The sequence below is a fragment of the Oxyura jamaicensis genome, chromosome 2 (genome assembly GCF_011077185.1).
Source record: "Oxyura jamaicensis isolate SHBP4307 breed ruddy duck chromosome 2, BPBGC_Ojam_1.0, whole genome shotgun sequence".
NCBI lineage: Eukaryota > Metazoa > Chordata > Aves > Anseriformes > Anatidae > Oxyura > Oxyura jamaicensis.
Genome location: NC_048894.1, coordinates 134,897,381 through 134,907,783, shown reverse-complemented (window position 1 = coordinate 134,907,783; position 10,403 = coordinate 134,897,381). Strand labels below are relative to the sequence as shown.

General features: G+C 47.4%; 1 protein-coding gene across 2 annotated transcripts; it reads left to right on the top strand.

The window, feature by feature from the left end:
- Positions 1-243: 243 nt before the first annotated feature.
- On the top strand, positions 244-10,019 carry TP53INP1 (tumor protein p53 inducible nuclear protein 1). 2 transcript variants are annotated; one of them, XM_035318214.1, is made up of 5 exons: positions 244-300; positions 1,627-1,897; positions 2,339-2,690; positions 4,269-4,302; positions 6,638-6,792. In XM_035318214.1, the coding sequence occupies exons 2-5, from the start codon at positions 1,786-1,788 to the stop codon at positions 6,653-6,655; spliced, it is 516 nt and encodes a 171-aa protein (XP_035174105.1). In that variant the 5' UTR covers positions 244-300; positions 1,627-1,785; the 3' UTR covers positions 6,656-6,792. The 2 variants fall into 2 exon arrangements, with proteins under 2 accessions (XP_035174105.1, XP_035174104.1); XM_035318213.1 differs by lacking the exon at positions 4,269-4,302 and having other exon boundaries at positions 6,638-10,019.
- Positions 10,020-10,403: the final 384 nt, after the last annotated feature.

Here is a 10,403-nt window from a genome sequence, read left to right as displayed (position 1 = left end):
GAGGGCCGAGGGAACCGAGGGGACCCCCCTCAGCCCCTCAGCGGGCTCCCTCCCCTGCGCCTCCCCGGGGAGGCCCCCCCCGACGGGACGGAGGGGCGGAGCCTCCCCACACAGAAGCCCCGCCCCTTCCCCCCTCCCCTCCGTCACGTGCGTTAGCGACAGGCGGCGGCGGCGCCTCCCATTGGCGGAGGGGCGGGGCGGCGCGGGGGGGCGGGGCCGCGCCGACCACAACAAAGGGCGGCGCGGGCACGGCGCGCGCCCGGCGCCGGGAGCGGCAGCAGCGGGAGCGGCCGCGGGCAGGTGGGCGCCGGGCGGGGGCTGGCACCGGAGGGGGGGGCACCCGGGTTTGGGGTCGGGTCCCCGGATTTTGGGTCCGTGTCCTCGTCCCCGTCCCCCCCCCCGGCCGGCCGGCGCCTCCCTGCCGGCGCGGAGCGGGGCCGCCGGGGCGTGTGGGGCTGGTGGGAGCCGCCTGGCGGCGGCGGGGCTCCTCGCTCTGCCTCCTCCTTTATTGTTGTTTTGTTTTTATTGTTATTATTTATTTTTATTTTTTGCTTTTTCTGCCTTATTTTCGCTTCCTTGCACGCCTCGCCTTCCGGAGCCGGTGCATCCCATTCGTCTGTGGGGTTGTTGTTTGGGGTAGGGGATGGGGTCCCCCCCGTGCCCCTCCCCGATTCCCTCTGGGCCCGGACGGAGCGGTCCCGTAGCCCTCTGCCGGGGGGGGGGAGTTAATTAATTTAGCTGAGTTAATTATTACTTCAGTGCGTTATTGGAGCGGTGGTTAACTGTGAGAGTCCTCACGAGCCGCGGGAGCTCCAATACGAAGCTATCTTAACGTAAGCTGCATAGTAGCTGGGTGCTGAAGTCACGGGGTAAGGGAGGGCTGCACGGGAGTGATGTTCAGCTGGTTTGTGGCCTCCGGGCGGTGGTTAATACAGAAACACGGGCTGTAGGCAGGCTGCCCTGACGTGGGTGAGCTTTGAGCCTCTCGGTGCCGATGGGATGTTTGTGCTTCTTCAGGCTCGCTGGCTCTGTGTGGATCTAGTGGTGAGAAACAACCCTGCTGTAATTAAGCACAGGAGTTGCCTCTCCTTGTTCCTCGGGGTTGCTTAGTATGTCACGGGCTGTGGGGAGAGCCTGCTGGTAACAGGCAGTGGGTGTGCTTTGAACCCCTGCCTCCATTCTTGTAGGTGGGTGAGGGGAGAAGAAGCCCCCGGGCACCCTTGGGTGCTGCTGGAGGCACCGGGGGAGTCCCCCTGTGGGCTGAGGGGTGTGTGGTCTGAGGTGGGAAACCTCCCTTGCATCCCTCTCGCTCAGGGAGCTGGCAGGATGCTGGGGAACAACTTGGTGGAGCACAAAAGCTCCCTCCTCACCCAGAAGAAGGAGGGGTTGGAGGCTGGGCAGAGCTCTGCACGGGGAGGAGGACCCGGGAGGAAGGCTGTCCTCTCCCAGCAGAGACCCAGGCTACTTCTGTGCCTCTCACTGGGAGGAAAAACGCTGCCTGTGGGGGTAAACTTCCAGAGATACCTCAGACTGCACTAAGGGGAGGGCTTCCATTTGTTTCCCTCAGGATATTATTGCTGCTCTGTCATTAAGACCCCGTTTTTGTTTTTTGCAGGCTTCACCAAGTGTTTACCAGCCATGACTCTGAATGTCCCAGGCCGAAGCTGATAAAGCATCTATGCACTTTAATCTCAAGTCGATGCCACTCTGCTAGTACAGTGTGAGCTGTGCCTTGCTCCTTGGATATAAACATCTACCAGCCAAAGTCTTGCTCCTGCCTTAGTAATGTTCCAGAGGTTAAATAACATGTTCATGGCAGACATCGACAGCCTGTCCAGCCAAGAGCCAGAGTTCAGTGAGAAGGAAGACGATGAGTGGATTCTGGTCGATTTCATAGGTAAGATGGCTTGTACTTGTCACCTTCTGTGCGAAGAAACCAGTCACTCAGCAGGATTTTAGCCTAAGAAAAAGGAATGTAGATAGAAATGTCGGTCTTCTGAGCAAATGTACCAAAACAGGTTATGTAAACTGATGAGAAGAATGATGTCAGGCCTGTAGACCTGACACGGGCTTCAGCAGAACCACTTGTGCAGATAAACCCTATTTGACTTATTACACAACTGTATTGCTCTGCTGATAACAGTCATTTTACGTGTCTAGCATGGATCATCAGGGAACTCCCTTTTCCCCTCCCCTTGCTCTTAAAACAAATTTTGTGTACATGCTGATAGGGGTGTATTTCTGTTTCTTTGTTTTTATATCCTGTTTCTGGCTTCCTTTGACCTTGCTGTTTGTGTCCCCCTGCCCTCACCACTGTCCATGGCTTCCTCACCTGCAGCAGACACTTGCACCAACTGCTCTGCGGAGGAAGCGGACCTTGCTGAAGCACCGGCCACCGACAGCTCGCCCGTCTTCTCTTGCTTACCGTCCCCCTTGGAGCACTTACCAGAGGCCAGCGAGTCCTGCTTCATCCAGTTCGAGTCGTGCCCCATGGAGGAGAGCTGGTTCATCACCCCTCCGCCGTGCTTCACCGCCGGCGGGCTCACCGCCATCAAGGTGGAGACCAGCCCTATGGAGAACCTCCTCATCGAGCACCCCAGCATGTCCGTCTACGCTGTCCATAATGCCTGCCACAGCCTCAACGAGCCTGGCTGCGGGGACGAGGAGTTCCGCAGCCCGGGTAGTCCCAGGTGCGTCTCGCTGCTCTCACCATGTTGCTAAAATATCTGGTTTCTACTTAATCAGCGTAGACACTTAATACTGAATTTTCCAGCTTATTCCAGAGCAAGTGAATAAAGCATGAATCCTGCACAAGTGCAGTAGGGTGGTCAGAGCTGCCTGCCTGCCTGCCTGGGAAAATGTTAGGAGATGCCTGGGCCGTGAGGCAGTTGGGGATGCTGTTTTGGCACTGCGGGGCGTATTTATGGAGCCTAATTGTTCCCTCAGAACACACTCCAGGTCTGGCAGTAAGCTGTAGCTGGTAATGTAGACTTGAAAGCACTCAAACCCCTTCATAGCTATGGGTATTTTTCATTAGTCAGTTCCTTTCCAATCACCTTGAGGTGAAAAATACTACTTTAACAATCCTGTCAGGAAAGTTTTGTTTTCCTAACCTAGTGATAGGCTAGGACAAGAGATTAAATCTTCCACGCACAGCTTGTGGTACAAAACTAAACTGATGCTCCTAGACTTACTCCCCGCAAGGTAAAATTTGCACTGTAAACTTCTAGCGGGGTAAGAAGCTGTGCTGTTCTAGCTGCGGGTCCTAAAGATCTGGCTGTGTGGAACTGCTGTGGTAGCAGTGCTTGGTGCACTGCTTCCTTGGTGCTAAATGGTCAGTGTATACATCTGTGTAGTACAGCATGTGTATGTGTACAAACAAAATGTATCTTTGCCATCATGGCTCCACATCTGCCTGTGTTCCCCTGATCAGAAATAATGGGATGCTTTGTGAGTCCTGATTAAGGAACACTGACTCTTCCTGACACCCCCAGAAACAATAATGAAAAAATTGTAGTATAGTAAGCTTTGTATAGGGAAACAGCGAGTGCAGTGATCAAGCTGCTTTAGGTAGATGCCCGCTGACTTTTCTGATCAGCTCCTTGCCACGTTTCAAGCTTAGTTTGAAGAAACGGGTGACTGAGATAATGCATGCTGCTGTGTAATGAAGCACGGTGCTGATACCGGTAACCCTGGAGAAAAGGGGATTGCTGTAGTTACTTGGGGAGGGGGTGGTTTGTGATGTTAAGCATCAAGGGTTTAGGTTAACTTGTTAGGAGGCCATGTGCACACAGCACCTTTTAAAAACAAAGATCTGAGGGAATCTGAGGTAACCACAGGGTGTTAGGCATGGCCTGGTGAAAGGCAGTAGGCCAGTTTATCTAAAGTGTTAATCTCCAGCAGACAGGAACACCTGAAGTCGGATACTGACTTCTCTGGTGACTTGTGAATGGGAGATGCTTCTTCCAGATAATTCATATTGGTATCTTGTGTTATGTTAAGCTACTTCATTGCATCGGGAAGCTAAAGCTGAGGTCCTCAGCTGGCATATCACTGAGTTTTAGTGCTGACTTCTCAATTGTTGCTTTATTTAGATGACCTAGACTTGTGTGTGAAATGGAACTATTTTGGGTGGCAGAACTGGGAGTAGGTCGAAGTCTAAAGCTGAGGTAAATCACAAACTGGAAAAATCAATGACATTAATGCAATGAGTCTCAAACTGTTTTGAAGTCCCCAGTGATTTAATGGTTGGCCATTTAACATTGTAGGGCCAAGAAAAGCTGCTTAAGGCACGCTGGCACAGTAAGTACTCCTGTTTTGGGACAGAGCTTTTTGTTTGATCAGCCTGCTAGCAACACCGCTTCCTCTAGAGCCTTGTATGCCAAAACAATACTCATTTTTAGGACTAACCTTTGTGCCAAATAATGTGAGTTGATCAAGCCTAACTACATCTGCTTTAACAAGCCAAAATGCTAAGTGCAGAAAAATGACTTTAATTGTTGTGGGGTCTGAATCCTGTGATGTTCCTTATGAGGCCTGGCTGCGTAGTGCAACTAGCAGTTCGCTTAGCTTTCCGGCAAAATAGAGGCTGGGGACACAGCAGGGTGTATGTAGCAGCGGGCTGGCTTTAGACACAACCTCTCTAAAATGACACTTGGCCATGAGGATAGGGGTTTGTCAGGCCAGTTCTAGTGCCAGAAGACCAAGAGCAAACAGTAAGGTACCACAGTGCCACACTTCACAAGAGTACATGGCCTCCCAGTTAATTCAAACAACATCTGCTATCCCAGTCTTTTTTTCATTTCTTATTTTTCCACTTTTTTTTTTTTACTCTTTCAGCACTGGTTTGTAATGCATTTGAGGGGTGTGTGAAGTTAAAAACATCTTCAGCAAGAATTTTAAATTGGTCTTCCTCCTTTTGTGGAGGAAATCTCGATTTGCTCCTTCTAGATTTCTTTCAAAGCAAAAGGATGTTGCATAAACTTCCCTCTGTTCTTTAAGTTAGTCATACTTTTCCATAGTAAACCACAATACTTTCTGCTAGCAGTTGATGCCCTTCTCTAGCTAATGACATGAAGTAGAAGCATGCTTAGGTTATGGCTGTTGCAATAACACTGCTTTGCCCTCCCAGTTTCTTATGCCTTTCACCAGTAAGACTTCATTTGGAGTTCCAGCTCCAGCACTGAACGTGTTGAGGGACCATCACATAAAGAAAATGATAGCCCCATATTTGCAGGCACCCTCTGGTAAATGAAAGTGGTGTGATCTGCATAGCAAAGATCAGTTGGTTTATGTTACTCAGTTCTTCCTTGCTTCATATTTCAAGTGTTGGGTTTAGGACAAATCTAATGAGGGGAGAAGAGAAAACGAGCATGCCATGTGTGACTGTTCTGGAGTCTGCAGGCTTGAGCGCAGCTATACCCAGGGAGCTAAAAAGCAAGGAGATCAAGTGGATTTTTAGACTTAAAAGGCAGAAGTCAGAGTGGAGGGGCAGGGTGAAGTGCCATACTGACAGCACATCCCTTTCATGTGGAGTGGAGAGAGGTAGAGGGTGCTCATGTCTGTGCCGATCCCCTCCTGCCAGAGCAAGGCTGAGAGGACATACCATGGGCATGGCAGCCCAGACTTGCTGCAGGCTCTCCAAGAGCCCAAGGAGATGTTGGACAATAAGTGCAATTGAAGAGACTTTGCAGAGGCATGCTAGTGCTGAAAGACTTCCCAACAGACACCTTGCTTGTGCCTGGGCAAGCTCGTGGCCTTGCAGACCCCTTGCTGGGCACTGCTGAGTTGTTGGCAAGTACCTGAGTCCTGGGGCGGAAAGGGAGAAGGCAAGTAGTGCTGGTGCCACTGGGCTCACACCAGCTGTGGCACTAGACTTGGGATTTGCTTTCTTCTAAAACTGGGGTTATTTTTATCCTTTGGAAGTTTTTAGGAAATCCAGTGATTGTTCTGGGAAGTAGGGAAGTCCTCTCTCAGTATGTCAGTCCCTGCTTGCATAGGCTGCTGTTCTGTTTCTCACTAGTGCATGATGGAGTAAGGGTTTGCCAAAACTGCTGACTCTCTGCTCATGAAATCAGGAGGGCTGGCTGGAGAACGACCCTTCTGGGTTATTCCCAGTGTGTCACCACTAGTCTTTCTCCCGTTCTTGTGCACGAACATTGTTTGGGTTTACTCGTGTGACCAGGGATCCAACTGTACACTTCCATCAGTGTGCTTTTGTTTTCAGGCCCAACAAATGATCAAGGTGATTTTTTTTTTAAACCAAACTTAGCCCCACGGATAAACTTAAGTCTTCTAAAGCTGGATCAGTGACGCAGGTAGCCTTGTAGTTCTGATCTGTGCTGCATCTTGGGCTTAGGGAGGTGGGGCAGGGAAGGAAAGGCACAGTAGCATAATAGCTCGAGGCTATTGTGTTGCCTCTGCAGAAGAAGTGAGTTGGCAGCACTACACCCTGCTTACCAGTGTGATTTTTTTTTTCCTGAATTGACTTGGCCCAACCTCGGCCCAAATCATTCTCCAGTAGAATAAGGGTGCCCCTGCTTGACCTGCCCGATGTTGATGTTCTCACGCCCTGTATAGTTTGCCTCTTTTCAATGCTAACTCAGCAACCATCTAAACGTGCTTGTTGTGTTTTCAGACTGGAGGCCCAAAATGAAACGGGACAGCGTGTTCACTGCTACGTCACGGCTCTTGCTACTCGCTCAAGTTTTCTGGAAAAATCGAAGAGCTTTCGTCCTACCCACTGGATAAAAGAGCACAGCGAAAGACACTATCTCAACAGAAATGGTCTCCGCCGCCAAAACCTTACCAGGGATTGCCACTCTCGGCAACTCAGGCACAACGGACTGTTTGTTCACCAGCCTTGCCAGCGTCAGTTCAATTACTGACGGCTCTCGGGGTTTTAATCTATGTTCTAATTGGTTCTTAGGTTGCTCCTGTTCTCATGCGTAGGTAAGTGTGGTCAATCCGAAGCTGATTATCGTTCCCTCAGACACAATCATAGCTAGAGCTGCGTTTGTTTCAAACGACGCCTCTCCAAACATCTTGCTGCAAGTCCTTAAATGATGTTTAATATCAGTGTCTTGGAAGCCTTTCAGTACAACAGTTTGTGCTGTTATACAAACTGATGGGTTCTTAGGGGGTCTCTGAGCACCACCTAAGTTAAGGAGACTTAACTGAGATGGAAAATCAGTTACATCTTTGCGTTCCTCAAAGCGGAGTTAGAAAATCTGAGGTTAGCCATATGCTTTAATGACAAGTACTTGACAGCTTGTGTATCTGTCTGTACTCAGCATCTGTGATTGTTCTAACAAGGAAATACCGTAGCTGCCAGTGGATTTTACATAGCTATGCTGAACTGTTAGAAGAAGGACATCTCATAAATTGCCCAGTACCTATCTGTGTTTGAGTAGAGTCTAGAGTTGTTGGGTACATAATATGGGTGTCAGAAGTGGGTTAAATGCCCCCTCAATATTCCTGCAGTATGATGTGGCACTGGTGTTGCAGATGTAGTACCTCACAGTGGAGTGAAAGGAGAAGTGGACCTGTGGGTTAAGTGCAGATGCGTAACCCAGAGAGCTGAACTGTTTTACCTGGTACAGTTTGAGTTCTCTTCTTCCCTTTCTCTAACTCTTCCTGTCTTCTAAGACAGACATTTTCCAAAACCTAACCTATTCCATTTAATCTGTCTAGTTACAGAAAAAGATGATGGAACAACTGTTCCTCTAATCCTGTTGGTAGATGACTGCTTTTCAAAGAAGTCAGGCTGATGCTCAGCTATTTCTGAGCTGCTGTTTGCTGTTAGATTTTTTTTTTCTTGTTTACGGGTTGAGAGTTGCTGAAATAGCTGAAAGTTGTTTTTTACCAGAAGTTTTCCTAACTAACCTTCTCTAGTCCCCCTCTCCAATGAAGTGAGTTTGACTGGAAATGAAGGGCAGTGTGGCAGGGATAAAAGTGTGCTGAAAGTCTTAAAGAACTAATCACAAAGTTAAGTGTATAAATTGAGACACATCAGCAGTGCTTTCTCTTCCCTTCAGCTGGGCAGAGAAGAACTGGACATCAATTCTGTAGGCCAACAGGGAAGAAAAGCCATTCAAAACTAATACTTGAGAATTCTGGAAGGAGGCAGGCACTTAAAGTTTACCCGTTAGGAGTGGATATGGCACAGTAGCCACATGGCACACTGAACCCTGGTAGATTTATCTAGGAAGTAGGTTAAATGGCTTTGGAGATGAAGAAGCAGAAATCTTCACAGAAAGAAGGGGGAAATATGTTACATTTACCTCCTTTCTGTCAGTGCTTAACTGTTTTTCCCTGTGTTTAGTGCCTAGGGCATTAAAGTGTTAATGTTGTGGTCATGTCTTCCAGTAGTCCTTATACAGCAGTTAGTATAAGGAGTCATGTGGGGGGGCTCTGGAAATGGGGCAAGGTCAATAATGTGAATTATTCCTGGCCTGCATTGTTTTATTTTCAATCCAGCCAAACGCTGTAGTTTTGCGAAAGCCCAACAACCTGAGTTAGCCTCGATGTAGTGTTGGTGTTGCATGGAGTGCAACTGGAATTGCTGTGGAACATACCTTGGGTATGGAGAACAGCACTTAAAATAATGTTTCATGGCAGTTTTGCTGCTTCCCTGAGTTTAGTTATGGTTGTTGCAAAGGGATGTTGACAAATAGCTAAATGTATAAGAGCAAGTGGTGCTTTCCTGGATACGCTAGTTTTTTAGGTATGTGGAGTTCATATGGACTGTGAAAGAACAAAACTGGTCACATCGTGAGCCTCAAATCAGGGTTTTGTTACTATTCACAGCAGTATGTACTGATGTCAATACAAAAAATCTTTCGTGGTCCAAATATTCTGGTTTACCTGCAAGTAGCTGTAGTTTCACCAGTCTCACATCTGCACACTGGCATAAATACTTCTACTTGTCTCGGGTTATCTACCTTTATCATCACTCCAACTCTTTCTCCAAATTAAACTTCCTTCTCCCTGACAGCTTTCTAGCTCAGGAAAATTCTGTGCTTTCCTGTGTTGTTTTTCTTGATACGTAAGTAACTTTCCTTCAGCTTTAATTTTCCTAAAGTTAAATGAAGGAAGATGGCGTCTCCGCCTCCCTGTGTTGGAAGGAGTAAGTAATCCTTTGAATCTCAGTGGGGAGATGGAGCTGAGAGTATAAAGGCTCCCAGGCATTAAAATGAGAGCCTTGGTTTGTTCTTAGCAGGCAAGTAAATGCAACTGTAGACTGCTCCTAGAGTTGGGAGAAACTGATCTTTTTTATACTACATTACTAGATAACTTTCTGGTGATGAACGCCTATATCTTTCAGGATATAAACTGTTTTGTTGCACAAAGCTGTGCTTTTCGATTTGTAATATTGGAAACCATATTATTGTGTGAGATAGTACTGCATCAATTGCTTTTTGTTAATTTGTTTTAAATATTTATGTTGGTCTAGCCCCATTTTACGCCTGGAGCTATTGGGCAATTAGATTTGTTTTGGTTTTCTGTTTTAATAGTGAGCTGTGTGGCTTTTTATATGGTTTTTGAACTGTATTAAAACGTGTGTTTTTTCTTGTAAAAGTGGAGGCCTTGCACTGTCTCATACTATATTCATGAATCTTTCAGAAATGGTATTTTCATATGTATTGGTCAATGGACAGATTTGCATTTTAAACTGTGCCTTCTCGGTGTAACTTTACACAGCAAACTTGAAGATTCAAAAGGGACATTTCAGTTAGGATTAATACTGTACATCAGTCTATGCATCTATGGCAGCTTCTTTCTAGAGCCACTTCTCTATTTGTAGCAGACCTTTTGATACGGAAGAATGTCTGGCTCTTACTTTTAATAGTTTAACACAAGCTGAAATCCGACAAAATACAGCACTTTGCCAAAAAAGTAGCATTGCTTAACCGGTGTGCATTTACTAAAGCGATCTTCGGTATTTTGTTTGCGTAGTGCGGTACGCGCACTGTGGGAGACATGATCTGAACTCAATAAAAAAAATGGCCTATCAAAAATTGTCAGTCTTGTTTTGTCTGTTTAACTTGAAGTGTATGAGCACCAGCCCTTGGAGCGTGGTAGGAATATGGTGAGTACAGCAGAATTCTTGCTGTAGTACAAAGACTTCTGGGGGGACCAGTTTGCATTGCTCAATCAAGTGACAGTGCATGGTCTAAGGGATGTTTTGGCTACAAGTGGGGTATGTGAAGAGGATGGGGACAAAAAACATTACTTGAAAAAACATTCACGGTGGGGAGCTAAAGCCATGGAAGGGAAGCAAACTGTAGATGGACAGGTCTTCACAAGGTACCTGTCGTAAGGAGTAGATGGGGAAACACTGTACTTTCCACAAGGACTGTCTTAACTCCCTCTTAAGAAGAATGATCTCCAGTCCCCTAGTA